Source organism: Lithobates pipiens, unplaced genomic scaffold, assembly GCF_037356315.1.
Source record: "Lithobates pipiens isolate NorthernLeopardFrog02 unplaced genomic scaffold, aLitPip1_a1.2 Scaffold_19, whole genome shotgun sequence".
In the NCBI taxonomy this organism is placed as follows: domain Eukaryota; kingdom Metazoa; phylum Chordata; class Amphibia; order Anura; family Ranidae; genus Lithobates; species Lithobates pipiens.
In genome coordinates, this window is record NW_027507764.1 from 75,816,873 (window position 1) to 75,841,291 (window position 24,419).

The following is a 24,419-nucleotide window of genomic DNA, read 5'->3' on the forward strand; positions in this document are numbered from 1 at the left end:
CTCAAAAAGGTAGATTTTGTTGAGAACAAATCCAAAATTACAATCTAGAGCACACATTATATTCACAATATGCAATGCAGCATATGAATACATTCTGTATGTAACACCCCCCTGACACACCAAAGGCAGGATAGCACCTCCAGATACAGGCATTTTCACCCCAGGGCTTCATGTCTTCATGGCATGTTTAACCCATGGCTAAATTAAGAGGATAGAGGAAAGATATTAGGCGCTGGTCACTTGTCTTTTTGAAGATTTATTGCAGAATGGTTAAGGAGGTGAGGGTCAGGGGTCTCAGATACCATAGCAAATCAAATACAGACTCTCCAGATCAGTTTCCGGCTTCTGTGCCAGAACCTTTAAGCCGACCCAGAAACACTGCAAGCAAATTCCCAAATTTCAGTGTGTCCTCCAGTGAGGCCAGCCTTCTTTCTTGCTCTCTCCAGTAAGGGGCCTCCCCAGAATCTTCTCCTTGGGACAGTTTCCTGCAGACCAGCAAGTTAGGCCCTAAACCAGGCTATTGGGCCTAACAGCAGAGCTCCATCCAGCAGCATCTCCCAAAAAACTCAGCCCAGGGGAAGAGAGCGAGAACATGGCCTGTCCCAAGTGTTTATTTACTCCCCCAGCATGCACCAGCGACATAGACCTCCTTCTAGATATGCTGTAGAAAATATAAATATTCATAACTAAGTTTTGTTTGTGAAATCTCATACTTCAACTAGTGATACCAGTGATATCTACTGGTGATAGTGAGCAATCACAAGGCACCTTAAAGTATAACTAAAGGCAAAACTGTTTTTTTTTTAGTTTTGGATAGAGAGGAGAGGGATTAGACCGCCTTTCAATTTTTATTGCTGTCTGTGCCCCCATTAAGGAGATACGCCCTCTCAATTTGTTTTGTTTACTATTATCATTGAAAGTGAAAGTGAAATAAAATGCCACATTTTGGGTTTTCCCCAGAAAAGTAATAGAGGGAAAATCTTCCAATGGGGACACTTGTTCTAATGACCTGAGGGTTCCCAAGGAATTCCCTTAATTTTCAGTGAATTCCTCTCACTTCCTGTTTGGCTATGGGACAGGAAGTGAAAGGAAATCTCTGCAATGGGATACAGGTGGTGAAAAAAATCTTAACAGGTTATAACCTTCCCTTGCTCTATCCAAAATGAAAGAAAAATGTTGCCTATAGTTCTACTTTAACCTCCTTGATGGTATTCTTGAGTGTGGCTCGGGGTGAAATTTCAGTATCATTAGCGGTAACCCCGAGCCACACTCGGGACTGCATCACTGGATCCTGGAAGTGGTGACTTACCTTGCCCCAAGATCCCTTGATGTACTCCTGCTGTTTCCGGCAGCCAGATCTTCCGCCTGATGCTCTGTGTGTTCCGGCTTCCCTTCCCTGCGAGCGTCACGACACAGGGGGTTGGAACCGGCGGCAGATTCAAAGTGTATAAATCACAACACACAATACATTGTAATCTTATTGAATTACATTATTGTATCAAATCATTTGACCTCAATTTGCCCCCCCCCCCCCCCCCCCAGTGCTTTATCCAGTGCCCTTGCCTGCAGTTTTACTGTTTTTCTGCCTAGAAACTGGAGAATGGCCATGGCATCCAAAAAGCGTGCCTCTACATCAAAAGCAGTTTATGACTTGGTGCTGTGGTACGGATCACGCAGCGCCCCCCAAGATTCCCATTTATTGGAGCACCTGGTATGAAAGTGGATGTTAAAGATGACAACCCCTTGGCATACCTACAACTACTTTTGATCGATAAGGTTATAGAAATAATAGTTATGGAGACAAACTGACACCAAGAGCAACAAGCTGCTACGCATCAGAAGTTTTCAAGAAGTAGGAACCAGTGACCAAAGAGAACATTTGGAAATATCTGGGCCTAATAATTCTTCAGGGAGTGGTGGGGAAACCCCTGCAGAAGTGGTATTGGACAACCAATAAATAACTTGCCACTCCATTCTTTGGCACTGTCATGTCCCCGATAATTAAATATTTGCACTTTGAAAACAATGAAGAAGTTGATGAAACTACTTATCCAGCACCAAAACTCAAGAAAATTTAGTAAGTATATCAAATGATTCTGAAGAATTTCCAACGGAGCTATGTGCCAGATAGAGACATCGGCATAGATGAAAATCGAATGGCCTACAAAGGAAGGCTCAGCTGGATACAATACATGGCATGAAAGAGAGTACGATTTGGTGTAAAATTCTCCATGCTATGCAGATCGACAACTGGTTACATTTGGATTTCTGCCCTATACACTGGGAAAGGAACCATATTCAACGCAAAATACAGCAATTGTGGAATGACATCATCTACCATTCTTTCACTGATTGAACCATTGCTAAATGAGTGCTATTGTGTTACTACAGACAACTTTTACACATCTCCTGAACTTTATGAATTCCTTCTGCAGAACAAAACGAATGCCTATGGAACCGTTAGGGCTAACCGGCGTGACATGCCACCAATCTTTGGCAATAAGAAGCTCAAGACTGGAGAAATGGTTGCCTGGCAGAAAGGCAAAATGATGGCAGTGCGATGGCGTGACAAAAAAGATATGTGCCTAATGGGTACAATCCATAATTCCTTCACTGTCATGGTACACACAAAAGGAAAACAATTTCTCTTAAGTCTTAACCATTTTTTTTTTTTTAATTGACAATCCTGGATCATGTCTGTGCAGTGCATATTGGCATATCCACTTGTAGTCTAAACAATGGCAGTTGTCATCCCATAGCAAAAAGTACCTGAAGAAAGGTCTTCATGTCAGGGTCACCGGGAATAATTTAAAAAAAAATACAGATTGAAACAATTAAAAATTATGTTTAAAATGTTTTTTTTTTTTTTATAGCTTATACCAAATTGTAATGCTTGGATTTAAATCGACTTAAAAATAATAAGACACAGAAAACTGTTTTCCTAAAGGTGAACTATACCTTTAGTGCATGATGTCTTTTCTCTTTTTGTTGCGACTGCCATAACTACTGCAGCGGAAATAACCAGCCGTAATGTCTTTCTTCCCATTTGCAGAAATGATTGCTGCCTGATCACTTCTACGTGCTGAGGAAGGCGCGTTTTCTGATCTTCCATGGATAGTATGAACAATAAAGGGCAAAGCTCTCAGCACTTACAGGATCAGAGCTGTTAACCCCTGCCATGATAGAAGCTGGCTTGATCATGGCCCCATTTTTTCCTTTAGAAAAGCTATACTCTGCTGGACCATTGGAGGTCGCCATGTCTACAGCTCGGCATGGCTGCTCCAAAAGGACAAAAAGCACTTATCTGCTCCTATTGCATTACTGGCTGAACCAGTGGGGGATCACTCCATCTCTGCTTTCTTGACTGGTGAGTGACAATCTGAAGTGAGTCAAAGAGATGACCTAGAGCCAGTGTAGTGATGCTGTTGCTGGCAGGCCTCTGCCTGCAACAGGATTGCTAGTGCCATGGCCCTTATTGCAAAGAAAAAGTATCCTGTTTAGTAGAAACACTATAACAGGAGACATGCATTAAAGGTGGTGGCAGGTGTAGTTCTTCTCCACCCAACAGGTGGTACCTTGCTGCTCAGGAATGGAATGTAGTCCTAGGTGGAAGATGGTCCCCTGCAGCCTCCAAAGGGTGTTACAGAAGAGGGAGTTGTTGGATTGGAAGTTACTGAACCCGTTACTGAAAGTTACTGAACCTGTTAGTAAGTGCTACTGAACCTGCCACCACAAGGGATACTGCATGCGTGTAAGACAAAGCTTCTAGTGCTCACTTCTGTAATCTGCAAGTGTAATTGTTAATCGTGGAATTGCATTCAACTATATATAATACTGTGAACCTCTTTTGCATTTGGGAGATGGACTTGGAGCGTGCTACTTCTTCGTGTTACCATACCGCTGGCCCCGCCACGTGACCGTTGGATCATTCATGCACTTTCAACTGTTCTCTATCTTTCTGTGGCCAGCTTTAGAGATGGGGTATTGTGTATTCTATTGTGCAATTAGGGAATTTATCAGCAGTTTTGCTTCAGTAGGACCATCTTTTTGTGTGTCTGTTTTGGCAACATATGATAATCAAATCATCTCACATAAATTCCTTATACCCGGAGGCATTGGCGTGGATTTACGAAAAGCACACAGACTGTGCACTCTGCAAGTGCAGTTGCCCAAGAGCTTGATATATGAGTTAAAGCTTCACTTTGCAAAGAATACCCAAGCAGGTGCAAGAAACATATATAAAAAAAAGCAGAACAGCATTTTTGCTTGCACATGATTGGATGATGGAAGTCAACAAAGCTTCCCATCATTCACTTGATATATATATATGCTCTGGAGCAACTAAACTTGCAGAGTGCACCGTTTATATGCCCCACCCCTATAATATTATCTGGTATGTCATATGTGTATTTTGTGAACATATGTGATTTCTCTTTAACCACTTCCAGTGCCTCCCATCTGTGCCCATCAGTGCTGCCTATCTGTGTTGCCTATTAGTGCCCACCAGTTCTGCCCATCAGTGCCCACCTGTGCTGCCTATCAGTGCCCACCAGTGCCACCTATCAGTGCTCATCAGTGTTGCATATCAGTGCCACCTATTGGTGCTCATCAGTGTGGCATATTAGTGCCTCCGCATCAGTGCCACCTACTCAGTGCCCATAAGTGCCGCCTCAGCAGTGCCCATAAGTGCCACCTCATTAGTGCCCATTAGTGCAGTCTATCAGTGCCCATCAGTGCCGCCTCATCAGCGCACATCAGTGAAGGAGAAAAATTACTTATTTACAAAACTTACTGACAGAAACTAAGAAAAACTTTTTTTCTTCAAAATTTTCAGTCTTTTTTTCTTTTTTAGTAAAAAATAAAAATCCAAGCAGTGATTAAATACCACCAAAAGGAAGCTCTATTTGTGTGAATAAAAATAAAAAAATTATAATTTGGGTACAGTGTTGCATGACCGCGCAGTTGTGATTCAAAGTGTGATAGTGCTAAAAGATAAAAAATGGCCTGGGCAGAAAAGGGGTATAAGTGCCCTGTATTGAGATGGTTAAATAAAGTCTAAAGCGTTTAGAGTAACTTGTGAAATGAGGCTGTCAGTGTTTGCCTTCATGATTAAACAGTAATATATTCACTAGGGTGGTAATGAGATTACGCACTGTTACTTCTTAGGCCTATTTTGTGATGTTAATGAATGGGATTAGCATATAGGATCATTTGCAATTCATTACAGTTGCAAACATTTTGTTTCCAAACAATATCTGCACCAAAATAAATGCCAAAGCAAGTTCAGTAAACACTGTCACACTTCCCTGCGTCTTTGATGCTAGTAAGTTGCAAACTTAAACTATTCTATTTTCTTTCTGTAATTTTTTGCTGTATGTACATGGCATTTGAAATACCTAAATGTTTTTGCTATCTATATTAGAAAATAGATATGGAATTAGATTCCTCTAAATGTGATCTCGCATTTGCTATCTGTTTGTAATGGAGGGGGGGGTGGATAGGTAAGGGGTAGTTGTTTGTCCCGTTTTTCATGTTTCCCTCCTCGTTGGGCGCCAAGCAATAGTCACATGAAAGGCCTACCCCAGGATGGGTACTTCTGGGCTACACTAGGCACCTTACACCTTGTACAGGATCACTCAATGCCCTGGAACAAGGCTGAGGCTGTCATAGGGGAATTCTTGACCTTAAGGTGAGCCTCTACTTATAGAATTATGTACGGGTCCCCATGACAATGCACACCTTCTCTGTAATATGCATTTAGGAGTGACATGCTGAGCCTCATCTGCATTCACCTGTGCAGCGTTTTCCACTAACATTCCCCGGTAGTGGAGTGGGCCACTCCGTGCACTCTGCCTGTGCTCTACACATTTACGAAACGTAACTCTTGAAATTCCGTACCTCTGTACAGGATGGAAACCTCTGCGGTCCGAATCCGCTCCTGTTGCTCTGGGAAACAACCACAGGCAGAAGGAGTGCCAACAACATCTCCCTCACTGCTAGAGGCCGTTCCAACTGTAACCGGTACACACTATTGACAGGCTGCTGTAAAACTTCCTTTACCTTAAGTAAACGCTTGTGTTTTCACACTAGTAGTATGAGGCCCACTTGATAGACTATGTGTGTGCTTGTTACTTATATTTCACTTCTTTAATAACTTCGGACCAGGCAGGGACAATGTTTCATGCAGATTACTTATAAAAGGACAAAGGAAAATACAGAGTCCAACATTCAAAGGCATAATTCTTCCCCTAATTCCCTAACTCTCACTACAGGCTGCCCCTGCATACCTGCAAAGTTAGTGTTCATGCAGTACAAAGTCCATCAAGAGCACTCCTCCAGGACTGATGTCTTCAGGGAGAACTCCAGGTTCTGATGGTTTTACATCCCAATGACAACATAAGCAATAAGCAGCTTTCTGCTCCTCGTGGGTGTCATTCGTTGTCTCTCTCTTACAGGGACCAGTCTTAACTCACTACTTGGCCTTTGTTGGAAACATGCTGTTGGAGATAAATCCTTAGCCGACTCTGCCAGCGAGCAAGCAAGAGTGCTCTCCTTTACAGGACCTTCTCCCAATTTATATCACAGGCTTAGTGGGCCGGACCCAGAGAAGAACCCATAAAAAACACCAAAAAACCGAGAAAGGCATTACCTTTTACCTTCCCATCCGGGAAAGCGCCTAACTGGCTATTTTAACTTGCTTACAAGTTTTGCACACCATCATCCTATAAAGCAATATTAAATATTACTACTGCCCTGGAACCTGACCCATTCAAGTGAATGGAGCTGCACTTCAACCGTCATGCAACAGCATGCAATGCATGCAGTTGTGGCGCAATAGTGCTGAATTTACAGGGTTAAACAGGCATTGAGGAAGCATTGTATCACCTATTAAATGCTCTCCAAAGAGTAATCTAAATGCAGATCTTTGTTCACAGAGCAATGCAAGTATAAACAAGGACTTAGAAACTAGAGAAACATTTTCCATCCTGCTTCTCTTGAATTTCTTGTCAAATAGACTGTGCACTGTGCAAGTACAGTTACTCCAAAGCTTAGTAGATGAGGTAAAGCTTCATGTTACAAAGAATAAGAAATCAAATGCAAGGAAAAAAATAAAAATTTATTTTTGCTTGCACATTGGATGATGGAAATCAGCAGAGCTTCGCATTGCTTACTAAGCTCTGGAGCAAATGCACTTGCAAAGTGCACAGTCTATTTGCCTTTAGTAAATCAGCACCACTGTCTATTGTTAAGTTAATGAGAAATAAACACATCAATAGATGTTACTTTTCAAGTTTCGTACGCGTTCCCTGGATCAATACCTACTTCCATCTTTATATGATTTTTTACAGTAGCAAAGCTGGTTACAGACAAACCCCAATGTCCCCTCTGTGACCATACCTTGGAAAGCAGAATATTTAATGCTGTGGACAAGGTTGTACAAGGTTGTACCCTATATTTGTTGTGTCTGTGACTTCACAAGGGTAACCCTACCTTTTTGACACACTCTCAACATGCATGATTGTGCACTTTTTCACTGGACGCTCTATTCCAGTGGAGTATAAGTGTATTGCAAGGAACCAGGCACAGAGGTTATCAATTTCAAATATTTAATGAGTTGGCTTGTACATGGCTAGAGACCTGTAAAATAATAGAAATATACACTGCAAGTTCAAGGGACACTGTAAAGTTACCAACCCACCCTTTACAGTTTATTTTGCCAGATTATGCCAGACCATTATGTAGTATACACTGTGGGGTTGGGAGGGTGCATGTCAGAACTATATAATCACACAAACATTCACTGAGTTTTATTTATGGCATTAACAAATGAAATTATTTTTTTCTGTGCAAGAAGATTTATAACCTGAAATACAGCTTGAAATAATGTGCATGCTACCCTGCTGGTGAGCATTTTGATACAATTCCTATTTTCTTTAATTAAACATACTTTCCAAACATTCATATATACCATACATATGTAAACGTACAGTGCTACACAAGCCTGGCTAGATTCCCCAGTGGACTGGAAAGAATAGGGTTCTCATTGGAGGGGTATAGGGACTTAGAAGCATATACCACGCTTTAAGGGACAGCAGAGATAGGAAACATAAGACATAGAGAGAACATTGGAACCAACTGACTATGGAGCTAAGCAAACATGCCCCTTTATTGGTCCACTAAACAATCATAATGCCTTTGAGACACTAAAAGTTGTGTTCATTTAATATTGTATCAATAGGGTAGGTCATGCCACTGAATTTGGAATATGTCATAAGTGTATGAAATAGTCCCATGTGTGATCTATTGCACGGATCGACTTGGATGATGGCATTTATTAATTCTAAGACAATGCTTTTACTACCACAATAATATTGTAACAATAATAATAATAATTTTGATTATGACGATTACAATAATAGTGAACTAAATAGTTGACATGTGCTAGTTGGAAAGGACTCCAAATTCACCATCGAAGAGTGATGATCGATAGACAGATGGCAATTGTAGAATCCTTCTTTATCGTAAACTGGGTACAGCCTAGATGGGAACAGTTGTGTTTTACTGATACATTTCCAGGAGCAATCATAGATGACATCACTTGGGTGCAGGGTTAGAGGAGGCAGCTTCATGTTTGGAGCATGCTTGCTCCTTCCTTTAGGCCATCTACTCCGAACACGAAGCCGCCTCCTCTCACCCTTCACCTGGAAGTGACGTCATCGCAGATCACCCCTGTGTTCCCTGCTGTTCTCATAGGCTGTGAATTCTGGAATCCACCTGCACGAACTGTCAACTGTACTTCAGAGACACAGATCTTTAGGAGAAAACCACCCCTGGATTTTGCTGCAGGATTACTATCATGCTTTTGTTTATGCTCCCTTTGTGAGTAGTTTCACTTTTGACTTGTCATTAAATGGTTTACCAATACTGCACTTAGAGGTGCTGTGGTTTTGTTTTCCTTTGTTGCATTGCAAAGACTACTTCTAGCTCTTTACACTGGGTGCCCTTAGTGCTGGTTTATGGATTCCTCTCCCGCTTCATCTTAGAGCCTGTTGCTATGGACTTTGTCCCTATTATTGAGAGACGTTTTTAATCACATTTATTTGATCTGTGTACACCTCCAGGGTCTCTCCTCAAACAAGCACTCAGTTTATTTTATTTTATTATTTTTTTGTCCATTTCATCTGCAGAGATTGTCGGCCACTGTGCCAGAAAAGCAGGTCTACCTGGACTAGGTGCAGAGCAGTACCAAGGGTCTGGAAGATGTCACTTGCTGCTTGTTAGGGTTCCATAGTTACTGATGAATCTGGAAGAGATGTCTGTGTTGAAAATGTAATGTTCTTTTTTTCTGATTACAGGTACTTATTCATCTCGGTAACATGACTTATGAACTATGGTCCCAAAGTGGTAAACAAGGAGCAAGTTGGAGGAGAGCTGAAGTTTACCTGAGAACTCTGTCTTACTTTCAGGTTTGTCTTTCCTGATTCATTTTGTAATGGGATTGTACAATAATTTGCCCATTTCTGTTTAACAGATAATGGTTTTAATTCCACGTGCTAAAATATTAGCTTCAAACGTTCAAATTGTCATCTGCAAAAAAGCAGATAACAATTTGCAATTTCTTTCAACAGGGTTAAACATAACACCCCCTCTGAGACCTATCTCATCCATGCACTCAGAATAATGAATATTGAGTAGTCAATTTAAAAAGACCTGCAAGCGACTATATGCCTCAGTTTGCCACTTCCATATTCCTATGATTCTCTTAGAGTGTATTCATCCAGTGGGACATTGCAATACTCCCATTAGGACACGATTCCCTAGGTGCTAGCATGGGGAAATCAAGCCATGGGGAACAAAGTTTTTTATACTTGTTGAGTCAACCCCGATGCTGGTATATGTACCACTCCAACTGAAGCGTGTTCCCCATATGAGTCACCCATGTTTTGACCAATGGGGGAGTTGTAGACTTCTAACCCATTAGAATGACCTTCCTGGCCTGAAATAGGGCCCTAGAAAATGCCGCCCTAGTCGCTTCCTCGGTATCACTTCCTCAAGGACTCCAAGTAAGCAATGGATGGGGTTTAGGGGACAGTAACCTGAAATACCCTATTGAGCGTGGTAAGGACTTCACTCCAACAGTGATGTAACATTGGACATCGCCAAAGGAGATAAATAAGATCCCCAGATGTTTGTCGGCATCTACCAAACAAGGAGTTGGGGAGTCTTCCCATCTTGTGAAGTTTTAGTGAGGTGTAGTGCACTCTGAGCAAAATATACAATTGTGACACCTTCTATGAGACATTAAGAGAGCACATATTGGCCGACTGGAAAGCTTCATCCCTTTGATCCCCTGTGAAAGTGCCTACATCTTCCTCCCATTGCGACATTGCCCTGGTGGGTATTCAATTAAGAACATGTAATAGCACTGGAATATAAAACACTTTGTTTCAGTTGCAGACTTAATTAAATTGAATATTTGGGTAGGTGAAAGTGACCACTCCATTGATTCACCCTGTGCTTTGACTGCTGTGGGATAGCTGTATATAGTAATAAAACATGTGGTCAGGTAAAGCGAATTTACGCTGCAGGTCTACATATGACATCAACCTCCCATGAAACACCTGGGGAGAAAAGAGTTATCCCCCAGGCACGCCATCTGGGCCCCTGTTCGATTTTGGCTTGTTCATATAGGTATGATTTCCCCAAAGCGGACTATATGCAGTGTAACCTGTGGCGTGCTATAGTTGCTTCCATTTATTCCAGACTTTCTGAAGCAGTGCATAGGTAGGCTAGTAAGTGAGCAAGCATGGAGCGTGGGGGGCCATCCGGAGGGAGGGGCCGAGGGGGTGTGCAATGTGCCCGCTCCACTCCAAAGAGGGGAGTGAAGGCCTCCTTGCCGAATATTTCTTGCAGCCATTGCTCCACAAAGTCAGTGGGATCGCGACCCTCAACCTTATCAGGCAGCCCTGCTGCGGACATTATTTAGTCAAAAATTAGTCTCCATGTTGTCAGCTCTATTATTAGCATGTATGACATATTGGGCAGCCATTCTGGTGTCTCTGACTAGGGGGGCAGCTGGTCCTCCAGGTCACTGACCCATCCCTCCACTGCTGTAGTTATCTCTCTGATATTTTGGAGGTCCTGGCGAAGGAGTGACACTGTCTCTTTAGGACTCCCAAATTGCTCTTTAAGATCAACCACTGAGGCTGTACATTTATGGACTGCGTGTAATATGTCACTCAGTGTGGGCTGTACCGTTTCATCAGTGGGCATGTCAAAAATATATGGAGCTGGTATAGGTGAGGTCTACAAGGGCACAGTATTATCCAGTGCACCGGGCCCCTCTGGGTCAGCAGGGTCAGGATCACTCAGTGGAGCTGATGTATCTAGGAGCAGGGAGCAGCCAGCACCTGACAACTTCAGGGCATAGTACAACATGTTCCTGGGCTGTTCCCTCCCCTAATGTGTGGTGGATTTGTGGGACTTACCCCCAGCGTCCTTCAGCTTGTTTGTGCCTCATGGGGCACTCTGGGACCGAGGGAAGTCGGTGCCATCTTGGGACTCCAGGGCTGCCACGATTGCAGCTTATTTTTCCTCCTGTCATCATTTGCTCCAATCGAGATGGTGACAGGTCTGGGTGGATCCAGGGGCCAATAGCCGGTGATCGTGGTCGGTACAGAGTGGTTGAGATGGCAAGGGAAGGATCACAATAGGATAGACCGTGGGATCTCAGTGATAAGCGTCCTACCACATGCCGCTGCAGGCCACACCCCCCACTCATCTCTCTCTACTATGACTAGAGTGACAGCTGGTTACTATGAGTTATTGCACTGCATGGGTTATGTTCACGTTGTTGTCTTCTCTGCTTTATGTAGAAATATTCCTATTGGCTTTCCACCCCCCCCATATAGCTTACAGAAGTGTCTTTTGTTTCGTCTCTTCTCTCTACCTTTTTATGAGATGAGAACCATAGTAGCCCTGAAACCGCGATTGTAACAAGAGCTTAATAATACATTTCTCATTCTGTTACCCTCATAATATTCCCCTCGGAGTTTAACGCAATGTCTAATTTACTGGAGCAAAGCTGAAATATAGTACCATAAACAATGTCAGTGGCATAGTAATTAATTGGACCTACCATATGTTCAACAATGTGTCTCCTAGCCAAATAATTAAAGCGATATGTATTTGCGCTCGGATATCTTGTTTAGCATACAGTAGATCTTGGAAGATCATCTCTCAAATGTTAAACAGGAGAACGCTGTGTGCCTAGGTAATGAGGCAATCTGCTACGGCGGCATAAAACAGAGGGTATTGCTCAAGTGTGGGTATTTTTAGCGGTGACATTTTGATATCGCTTCTGTGTGAAATAGTAATATGTTTCACAACTTTATATAAAGATATGACAATGTACACGAGGAAACTCAAACCCTGCTGTCACCAAGTTGTTGTTTTTTTTCTGCATGAGTTGGAGGCTTGGCAATAAAACACAAAGACAGTCAAAGAAAGGCTGACAATATTAGAGCCGCTATTGCTGTGAAAGTGCTACTTGCCTGGCAGGCATGCTAATCCTCTTGTAGGTGTTGTCTAATATAGGTACCCTATTTAAGAGGAACCACGCATACAGTATATGGAGCATTGATTGGTTTCAGAGATATGATAGTTGATGAAACCTCTCCCACTTCACACCACAGGTCATTACATTTTAAAAACAATTATACAATTTGTGCTGATTTGTATCACAAAAACAAACTTTCTGTTTGTTTGGTTTTGGAGATGTTGGACATTCAACATTTGATTCTGTAAGGCTCGGTTCACACAGGGGCGGCACGACTTGCAGCGCGACTCACAGACGCGACCTGCAAACGACATCAGCGGCTACTTGCAAAACGACTTCTGTATAGAAGTCAATGCAAGTCGCCTGAAGTCGCCCCAAAAGTAGTACAGGAACCTTTTTTCTAAGTCGGAGCGACTTGAGTCGCTCCTATTAGAACGGTTCCATAGTACAGAACGGAGCACGACTTGTCAGGCGGCTAAGTCGCCTGGGCAAGTCGCCCCTGTGTGAACCGAGCCTTAAGCCCCGTCCACTTTGCACTATGTTGTTACATTTTGAAAACAAATATACCATATTTTTGCTGCATTGGTAGGAAAAACAAGCATATTGATATAGTGTATTTTTTTTCATATAGCGCACTCATTTGTATTAGAAAGAATGATTATGCTTTTAGCCTGAGCTACCCTGAAAACCTAAAATATGCCTTTGAAGTTTTTCAGAAGAACTTTTTAGAGCTAAATGTGGGGAATCTATCTTCAAAAGTTCACACTTTAACCTCTTGCCGAACAGCCACCATTATTATACAGTGGCAGGTCGGCTCTCGTGCACAAAAGGTGTACGTCGTTCTTTGCACAGGAGATAGCAGGCGCGTGCCACGGGAGTGTGCCCATGGGTGCAGCAGACTCGTTGTCCGCTGGTAACCCACGAACGTGGTGTACAGAGGTAGAACAGGGAACTACCTATGTAAGGCCGCGTACACACGGGCGGACTGTTCGCCCAACTAAGTTCGTCAAACAATCCGACAAACAGTCCGTTCAAAATTAGCATGAACGGACTTGACCACACACGATGAACGAACAGTCTGCTGAAAACGTGCGTGATGACGTGTACAGCACGTACGACGGGACTAGAAAAACGACGTCCTATACACTGCAATGCAACCTTCGGCCGTGTAAACCCTTTCTGAGCATGCGCGATACTTAGTCCGTCCAACTTGCCTACACACGAGCGGACTGTCCGCTGAAACCAAGTTTGGACGGACAAAACCAAGTTTAAACGGACTGTCTTACGGAAATTCCGTAAGACTTTGTTCGTCAGACTGTCCGCTGAAACAGTCCGCTGAAGCCCACACACGAGCGGACTGTCCGCTGAAACGCTGTTCAGCGGACTAAGTTGGGCGAACAGTCCGCCCATGTGTACGCGGCCTAAACAAGGCAATTCCCCATCCTGCCAGATGACATGTCAGATCTTCTGTTCCCAGTGATCAGGAACAGCTATCTCTGTCATGTCCCTGGTAGCCCCCCCCCCCCCCCCTACAGTTAGAACACACCCAGGGAACACACTTAACCCCTTGATCGCCCCCTTGTGTTAACCACTTCCCTGCCAGCGTCATTTTTACATAGGCATAGGTTGTTCTGTTGCCGGCGTAACTTCAGCAGATAGTGAGGGTTTCATTAATCTAAGTTGTATAGACTCAGGGATATCTGGTGTCAGTTTAACTTGTACAGGATTGGCTGAGACAGGACTGGTGAAGGCAGGGTGAGCAGGAGCAGGCACTCTGGGTAACATCCAGGTTGGACGGACTTGCTGGGTAGCTCTTTCTGTCCTGTTCTCCCAAAGATGTTGGTCTATCTGGATGGCCAGAGTAATTAAATTTTGGTATACCGACCTGGCCCAGTTCATCCTTTAAGCTTTCAGATAGGCTAAAGCGAAACTGGTGCCGCAAGGCTGCTTTATTCCACTGAGTATCCGCGCACTATCATCTGAAGTCCATAACATAGTCCTCCACTGCCTCGGCGGCCTTGCTGGAGTGCATGAAGGGCAGCCTCTCCAGTGGAAGTCCGGTGGGAGTCATTGTACAACTGTGCCATGGCATTGAAGAAGGATGACAAAGAGTCTAGCATAAAATGGCATTCTTCAGGCCAGCGATGGGCCTAGGTCTGTGGTTCACCCTGAATTTGAGAAATGATGAACCCCACCTTGGTGGTTTCCAGGGAAAAGGTCTGAGATTGTAATGAAAAGTACAGTTCACATGCGTTGCGGAACTTATTTTGGTCCCCGGAAAATCAGAATGGGAACCCTTGGCTCTGGAGGTAGCATCATTATGGTGGGTGCGGTAGCAGTCTCTGTTGGTGTCTTGCTTGTAGGAGGAGCTGAGACAGAAGAAGGATTTGCAGCAGTAGCCAGAGATTGCACCTGTCCCTCCAATCACACATAACTGTCCTGGAGAAATTCCACCAATTGAGTAAAGGCTGAAAGGTGTTGGCAAATCTCATCCGTGGAGGAGGTCTTTCTTACAGGCTCAGGCATGGCTGTTTGATACTAACAAGTACCTTGGAGGTGAGTCTGACGTGCAGAGGAAAACCTCTTGTACAGCCCTGGCTCCGGAGTCACGTGAGTTAAGACAATGACCGTAGGAGCACAGTGAGGTATGAGTGCCTGCAGAGTTCTCTTGGCTGGAGATGATGGCAGCTGAACAGGAACCGGCTTAGGTGCTGTGGATGCAGGATACAGGATGCAGGTGCGCTGCGGATGCAGGTCAGCAGATGCAGGAGTGCTGAGGGGCAGCAGATGCAGATGCACTAAAGATGCAAGACAGGAGAAAGGTCAGACAAGCCAGGTCATACACAGCAGATCAGTCAGTAGAGACAGCAGGCAAGGGATGGTCAGAGTTCAGGCCGGGTCGGTAATGGAGGATCAGGCAGACAAGTAAGCAGAGCAAGGTTAAGGAAGCCAAGGGTCAGGAGTGGAGACATCAGTGAGGTCAGGAAGCTGGGTCAGTATTAGATCAGATGCAAGCTCAAGATCAGGTCACAGGGTAAATTTGCAGATCAAACAGCTGGGCACCAAGGCATAGCTACTGTGTGTGCATACACAATCTCTGCGATCTGCGCATGTTCATGCGCATCGGTGTGCACATCTGTTCAACGCTGGATGCCTATTAGCCGGACTGTGCCTCTGTGATCCTGTGTTCCTTAGACTAGCTGCAGAACTATAAGCAGTGCGTCCGTGACAGTCTGTATGGACATGTGCCCATATTTAGTGAATGACCCAGGGGTGAATGACCCAGCCTGCAACTGATTGGACTGAAAGAAATATCTTGACTTTGAATTTGGATAGAGATGAGTTAGGAGGACATCCAAGTTCATTTATATTCCTGTTTATGCCCAAACTTTTCTGCTAACTTGTCTGCTCTTTACTGCCTCTTCCACATTTCTGTTGGCCAGTAAAGCTGTCCATCATAGTAAAAGGCCAATAGAAGCGTGTGTGTTTGAGGAAAGGAGTTAGCAGGAATAGGATGAGGCAGTCACAAGACTTTGGCACTACCTTGAAGAACTGAAGCCTTTGCATGTAAAAATAGACTATTGTTCACTCCTATTAGCAAGGTTTTGGTGTCTGCTGTAGGAATGTGCAGGGTCCTCTAGGCTCCTGCACTTTATACCAGCAGAAGTTTGGTTTGTTTTTTTCCTCATGACAGGGTCTCTTTAAGAACTTTTTTTTTACTGACCGGGAACTTACAAGCAACCAGTCAGAATTTCTTAACTGCATATTCAGAGGCAGTGAGCAGTGACCATTGGAAACCATTATATTATTATGACAGCCAGGCCCCCGCCCAAAGTCTAGGAGTCTTATAAATATGCTGGTTCAGTTTGTCTTCTGGTTGTTAAGAATTTGTTTTTAGGGCCTGTTCACACCACATACAGTGAAGTGGGTTTTTTTTCTGCATCAAAAAAGCATGGAAAGTAGGTTATATGGCTCCAATGGCATAGTTCACAGCCGCGCAGTGCGTTGCAATGCTTTTCCGTTCTAGAAAAGAAAAGGACAACATGCTGTTTTTTTCCTGTACAGAACTGTACTGGAACGCAGTAAAAAGAATAAAAAAAAGGATTAAAAAAGCACAGGACTCCAGTGAAAAAAAAAAAAAACAGAAAAAGGGAAGAAAAAAGCATCAGAAATTCATCAAAAACACGTTAAAAAAGCACATGCAGAAAAGCATCCATAACAGATCTGGAGGACTTTTTTGTGATGTGAACTGGCCCTTAGAGGTTGATTTATCCTCCCTGGCGGTATGATTATTTCAGATTTTAGGTGCTGAAAGCGGTACCATTATTTTGCATGAAAATTTAGTGTTTTATATTGTAGTCCTGTAATTCTTAGGAATAACTCACTTAAATCTATCCAAACCAGAGTCTAGCAGACATCCCAGGTATGATAAAGTTTGAAAAATGTAATCATAAATTATAATATAATAAATAACTATCAATAATTATACAAAATAATAATATAATAATAATAATAAAAATTATTCAATAATGAAATCAAATCAAAAACACTGAAATTTGCTCAATTGCAGAATTGTCACTGTCATTACTTTTCAGTATTTGATTTGTGGGATTTCCCCACAAATCGCTATCTCTCAATTCTGCGAGTGATTCTAATTTATTATCGCTGTTTTCTAGCTGGTCTAAAACCTCTTTTGATGTAAAGGGACAGTTTTGGTTGCTATGGACAATCTCCAGTTTCCAGGCAGAAATAACAGTTTTTATAATATAAAACTGCATGCAGGACACTGGGAAGACCACTAGGGACAAAGGGGATGTGAAATAATTACATACAGCAATGTAATCTGTAAGATTACATTATAGTGTATGTAATGTGTGTGTTTTATTTTTTCAATATGACTCCGTTCTCCACCCCGTGCGCTGCAACGCTCGCAGGGAATGGAGCCCGGCGATGTGATACATCGAGTGGAGGGCGGCTCGCTCGCACAGCGGGGGGGAGGGGGCACATCGGTGGATCCAGGGGACAAGGTAAGTAAATTCATCCTGGATCCAGCGATGTGATCCCGAGTCTGGCTCAGGGTTACCGCTAATGGTGCTGAATTTTCACTCCGAGCCAGACTCGGCAATACGGCCAGGGGGGTTAATAAAACTGGAGACTGCAAAATCTGGTGCAGCTCTGCATAGAAACCAATCAGCTTCCAGTTTTTATTGTTGAAGCTTAACTGAACATGCAACCATTAGAAGATGATTGGCTACTATGCACAGCTGTACCAGATTTTGCACTCTCCAGTATTAGTACATCAACCCAGTGGTGTACCAAGTGGAGGGCGGGCCGCCCCAGGTGCCACACACTTGTGGGGGTGCCAGGCCAGCGCTCCCCCCGCGACCGAATCAGGGACAATGGAGTGGGTTTAGGCAACGGCGCTGTGGTGACTGGGGGCGTCTGTACTGAAGGGGGGGGTCTGTACTGAAAAGGGGTGTCTATTCTGAGGTGGGGGGTTTGTACTGATGACAGGGGTCTGTACTGAGGGAGGGGGTTCTGTGTAACCAGCAGGGAGTCCAGAACTGTCGGGGGGGGGTCTGTGTAACCATAATGGGGTCCAGAACTGTTGGGGGGTCAGTGTAACATGCAGGGGGTCCAGAGGTGCAAGGTGCTGTGCAATGTAAAGGGGTGCAGAGGTGCAGGATGCTGTGCAATGTAAAGGGGTCCAGAGGTGCAGGATGCTATGTAATTTAAAGGAGTCCAGAGGTGCGGTGCTGTGTTATTTAAAGGGGTCCAGAGGTGCAGTACTGTGTAATTTAAAGGGGTTCAGAGGTGCAGTGCTGTGTAATGTAAAGGGGTCCAGAGGTGCAGGGTGCTGTGTAATGTATGTCCAGAGGTGCAGTTGTGGAGGATGCAGAGGTATGCAGGGGGCACAGTGGGAGTTTTTACTTTTTTTTTACGTGGGGGAGTATGTGCTATATATAGGATCGGCCCCTGGGTGCCAAATGTTCTAGGTACACCCCTGCATCAACCCCATTACCAGCTGCTCTGGTATGCTAATGGAAAAAGTCCCGAAAATGTAGCCAAAACCCGGAAAAGGGGCGGGCCATCCCGCTGGGTGCTGCACATATCATCCCGGTGCGCCCCTGTCAGTTTCCCCTCCCTCCTGCTCTTCTCACAAGTGTCATGTGCAGCCTCCCCAGTGCCTGGTAGCGTGATCTCATGCTGTGTGTCAGAGATCGGACTCACCATGCAGCCACTGTAACGATGCCCCACCTCCTAGACTGCCTCTTGTGATAGACAGCACACTGATCTAATGCTAGGAATCATTGTGCTGTCTGTCATAGGAGGCAGGGCATCATTACTGCGGCTGTACGGCGCTTCAGATCCAGCTCTGACATACAGCATGACATTGCATTACTAGGCTCTGGCAAGCTGTACCTGATGGGCACCGGTAGGCTGTACCTGATGGGCACCGGTAGGCTGTACCTGATGGGCACTGGTAGGCTGTACCTGATGGGCACCGTTAAGCTGTACCTGATGGGCACTGGTAGGCTGTACCTGATGGGAACCAGTAGGCTGTACCTGATGGGCACTGGTAGGCTGTACCTCATGGGCACTGGTAGGCTGTACCTCATGGGCACTGGTAGGCTGTACCTCATGGCCACTGGTAGGCTGTACCTCATGGCCACTGGTAGGCTGTACGTGATGGGCACTAGCAGGCTGCATGTCATGGGCACTGATAGAATGTACATTAATGAGGTTTTTGTTATTGTAAAAAGAAGAAATAAGAGTGGTGCGCTCATTCAGTAATGTGACATGAATTAATATACTTAAAAAATGAACATAAGTATCCAAAACATACAAATAAATAAATGTGAATAAAATTCCAACTAAAGCCCAATGGTAGGAGTCAGTTCATATAAAGATAAAAATCTCATAGGGGTAACTTGATAGAAGTAAAAACAGACAGCAGATCGATCCAAACATTGACTGTTATATTTATGAATTGGCCACTCCCCTCCAAAAATGGCCTGAAGGTCAAACAAGGCTCATCAGTCAGATAAGAAATCCTGCTGATGAATCTGTAAAGACATCCAGGTTCCAAGTGAAGACGAAGAACTAGGTCCAGATCTTAGTATCAAAACATCTTGGGAAACTCCATATGTAGAGGAAACAGCTCACAGGAATCCCTAAGGAAGTCACGTGACCAGTAACGCAACGCATCGGGTAGAGCCTTGTGACGTCTTTTTTGGTGGCGTTTTATGGAAGTACGGTGAGGAGGCAAGTGTGTCACTACTCCCATTGTTTCTTAATGTGATTTTTATTCTTACTTGATGTAAGCAGCTTCTTTTATTTAATAAATGTACTTTTTATTTGGCAATATTGCACTATGGCTGTTCTTTGTTTCCTTTGAGCGCCATATACAAAAAGTGCCATTTTCTTGGATTGAGCTGTTTCCTCTATATATGGAGTTTCCCAAGATGTTTTGAAACTAAGATCTGGACGTAGTTCTTCGTCTTTGCTTGGGACCTGGATGTCTTTAAAATCCATCAGCAAGATTTCTTATCTGATGAGCCTTGTTTGACCATTGGGTCATTTTTGAAGGTGGCCAATTCATAAATATAACAGTTAATGTTTGGATTGATGTGCTTATTTTCTTCTATCAAGTTACCCCTATGAGATTTTTTTTCGTTATATGAACTGATTTCTACCAGTGGGCTTTAGTTGAACTTTTATTCACATTTATTTATTTGTATGTTTTGGATACTTATCATGTTCATTTTTTAAGTATATTAATTCATGTCACTTACTGAATAAGCGCACCACTCTTATTTCTTCTTTTTACATTTGATTACACAGTGTTTTTTGGGTACACTACCAAGTGGGTGCAGCTAATTCACGGTCACTATACAATTCTATTATATATACACATACACACATATATATATATATATATATATATATATATATATATATATATATATATATATATATTTATTTTCCTGAGTTAATTTTGTCTTTATTCACTGTAGGTTTATGGTTTATATTTTCTTTACAATTATACTTAGTAGCTAGTTTACTGTTTTTCTTTGAAATAAATATTCAAAAACATTTAACCTGCTGATGCCTCAATTAATGTAATTTTATTGGTATCTATTTTTATTTTTTAAATTTACCAGTAGCTTCTGCATTTCCCATCCTAGGCTTATATTTGAGTCAAGTTTTCCCAGTTTTTTGTGGTAAAATTAGGTGCCTTGACTTATATTCGAGTCGGCCTATACTCGAGGATATATGATATAACTTTTCATGTGACAACACTGAAGAAATGACACTTTGCTACAAGTGTGTACAGTAAGTGTAGAGCTTGTATAACCATGTAAATTTCCTGTCCCCTCAAAATAAGTCTACACACAGCCATTAATGTCTAAACCACTGGCAAAAAAAGTGAGTACACCCCCTAAGTGAAAATGTCCAAATTGGGCTGAATTAGCCATTTTCCCTCCCAGTATCATGTGACCCATTAGTGTTACAAGGTCTCAGGTGTGAATGGGAAGCAGGTGTGTAAAATTTGGTGTTATCATTCTCCCTCTCTCATACTGGTCACTGGAAGTTCAATATGGCACCTCATGTCAAAGAACTTTCTGAGGAGCTGAAAAAAAAATGTTGTTCTACATAAAGATGGCCTAGGCCAGGGGTCTCCAAACCCCGGCCCGCGGGCCACATCTGCCCCGCTTGTATGTTCTATCCGGCCAACAGCTCATTCAGATACTGCCGTGACTGCAGGGTCAGAACTGCTGGTCTGCTTGCTTCAACCTCTCCCCTGTGCGTCTTAGGCAGGCAACTGTCAGCGAAACAGAGCAGAAGGCAGGCGAGGTGATGTGTTTGCACCACTGTCAGAGAGGAACCAATGTGACAGAGGACGGCGGAGCAGTGGGTGGATTCCCATGTGTGCAGGGAGGAGGTGGGCCCTGCTGTCAGGCAGCACAGATGTGTGGGCTGGCTGTGAGTGCTGGAGTCAGGCTGGGGGGTGCCGGCAGAAGAGGAGGTCAGTGTGTTGAAGGCTCTCTGCTCTGTGCAGCTGCCACCGCCACCAGAAATTTGGATGGAACTCTTGTCATGCCTGCCCCAGTGGCAGCTAACCCACCCTGGTGTGCTGCAGATTCCTCCCAAAGGTGTGTGACAGTGGAGAGGTGTGTTAGGGGAAAGGTATGAGGGGAGGGGGGTGTGATCAGAGTGGAGAGATATGGGGGTGTGGTCAGACTGGGGTATCTAGGGTGGTGGTAATCAGGCTGGGGGTATCTGGGGGGAAGGTGGTGTGATCAGATTGGGGGGGGGTATCTGGGGGTGTAATCAGGGTGGGGGACACACATGTGGGGGAGACTCTAATGGGGGACACAGTCATGGGGAGACTCTGATGGGGGACACAGACATGGGGGAGACTCTAATGGGGGAGACTGATAAAGGGGAGACTCTGAATGGGAACACAAATGTGGGGGAGACTCTGATGGGGGATACAGACGTGGGGGAGACTCTGATGGGGAACACAGATGTGGGGGAGACTCTGATGGGGGGCACAGAGGTGAGGGAGACTCTGACAGGAACAAAGACGTGTGGAAAGGCTATGATGAGATTATTTAAATTGTATTCATTTATTTATACATAACTCATTTTTTCAGCCTGCAAATATTTGTAAAATCTACAATGTGGCCTGTGGGCTAAAAAGTTTGGAGAGCCCTGGTTTAGGCTATTAGAAGATTTCCAAGACCCTGAAACTGAGCTGCAGCATGGTGGCCAAGACCATACAGAGGTTTAAGCCCTTGTACACACGGTCAGACATTCTGACCACAAAATCCATCTGTTTTTTTCCGATGGATTTTGTTCGAAACTGGTGCTGCATAGACACGGTCGGACAAAGTTGTCAGGAAAATCCGATCGTTCTGAATGTGATGACGTTCATTCGTTACGATGGGACTACGTTCGTAATTTGATCTGAGCATGCGTGGCACTTTGTCCGATCGGAATTCTCTACAAATGATCGGACAAAGTCCGATCGGATCATGTTGTCGGAAAATTTTATATCCAGCTCTCAAACTTTGTTGGTCAGACATTCCGATGGAAAAAGTCAGATGGAGCCCACACACGGTCGGATTATCCGAGAACACAGTCCGATCGGACATTTTCCGTCGGAATGTCCGACCGTGTGTACAAGGGCTTACAGGACAGGTTCCACTCAGAACCGGCCTCGCCATGGTTGACCAAAGAAGTTGAGTGCGCTGGTTCAGCATCATATCCAGAGGTTGTCTTTGGGAAATAGACGTATGAGTGCTGCCAGCATTGCTGCAGAGGTTGAAGGGGTTGGGGGTCAGCCTGTCAGTGCTCAGACCATATGCATCAAATTGATCTGCATGACTGCCATCCCAGAAGGAAGCCTATTCTAAAGATGATGCACAAGAAAGCCTGCAAACAGTTTGCTGAAGACAAGCAGACTAAGAACATGGCTTACTGGAACCATGTCCTGTGGTCTGATGAGACCAAAATAAACTTAATTGGTTCAGATGGTGTCAAGTGTGTGTGGCGGCAACCAGGTGAGGAGTACAAAGACAAGTATGTCTTGCCTACAGTCAAGCATGGTGGTGGGAGTGTAATGTTATGGGGCTGCATGAATGCTGCTGGCACTTGGGAGCTACAGTTCATTGAGGGAACCATGAATCCCAACATGTACTGTGACATACTGAAGCAGAGCATGATCCCCTCCCTTTGGAGACTGTGCCCCAGGGCAGTATTCCAACATGATAACGACCCCCAAACACACCTCCAAGATGACCACTGCTTTGCTAAAGAAGCTGAGGGTAAAGGTGATGGACTGGCCAAACATGTTTCCAGACCTAAACCCTATTGAGCATCTGTGGGGCAACCTCAAATGGAAGGTGGTGGAGCCCAAGGTCTCTAACATCCATCAGCTCTGTGATGTCATCATGGAGGAGTGGCAATCTGTGAAGCTCTGGTGAACTCCATGCACGAGAGGTGGCCACTCAAAATATTGACACTTTGGGCCCAATTTAGACATTTTCACTTATGGGTGTACTCACTTTTGTTGCCAGCTGTTTAGACATTAATGGCTGTGTGTTGAGTTATTTTGAGGGGACAGCAAATTTACACTGTTATACAAGCTGTACAGTAATTTCTTCAGTGTTGTCACATGAAAAGATATAATAAAATATTTACAAAAATGTGAGGGGTGTAATCACAAGATAGATTCCTAAATGTATAGAAATGCAACTATATCTTTCCTAATCCTCACCTCATTGTTGATATTTTACCATTTGCAGATTGTTCTACAAGCCAAACGTGGGGTCAGCTATGTTGGAGATGTGACTGTGGATGACATATCCTTTGAGAACTGCTCACCATTGCTGATCCAAGATAAACAGTGCACATCCCAGGAGTTCATGTGTGCCAATAAATACTGCATTCCCAAGAACAACATGTGTGACTTTGTCAATGACTGCTCTGACAAGTCTGATGAGAACCTGAACATATGTCGTAAGTCACTCTGCGTTCTGTATTGGTTGCATATCAATAGTTCATCTACAGGTATAAAATAATGATCGGTCTTTAGAATGATGGGTCTATACATGGTATATGCACACTGGCATTGGATAAGCTTCCATGTTTATGTACTGCTGGCTCCAGCCTAATTTTGTTGTGATCAGTAGTGACTACCCAGACTAGTCCAACATAGCTTATTACATTTTTCGTCTATAATTGGTTGGCCATAAAGAATTTGCACAAGTCAGGGGCCATACAACATGCACAATCACTTTCCCAGGGTCCCTAACTGCCCCATATAGCCCCCTATTAAGATGAGTTAGAA

At 43.9% G+C, this 24,419-nt stretch overlaps 1 protein-coding gene across 3 annotated transcripts in view; it reads left to right on the plus strand.

Moving 5' to 3' along the window:
* MALRD1 (MAM and LDL receptor class A domain containing 1) overlaps positions 1-24,419 on the plus strand; it is a 696,170-nt gene that overhangs the window by 361,808 nt on the left and 309,943 nt on the right. For all 3 annotated transcript variants that reach the window (XM_077490931.1, XM_077490932.1, XM_077490933.1), the window contains 2 exons: positions 9,357-9,467; positions 23,875-24,088. In XM_077490931.1, the coding sequence (XP_077347057.1) occupies positions 9,357-9,467; positions 23,875-24,088 (325 nt within the window). The remainder of the gene's footprint in view (positions 1-9,356; positions 9,468-23,874; positions 24,089-24,419) is intronic.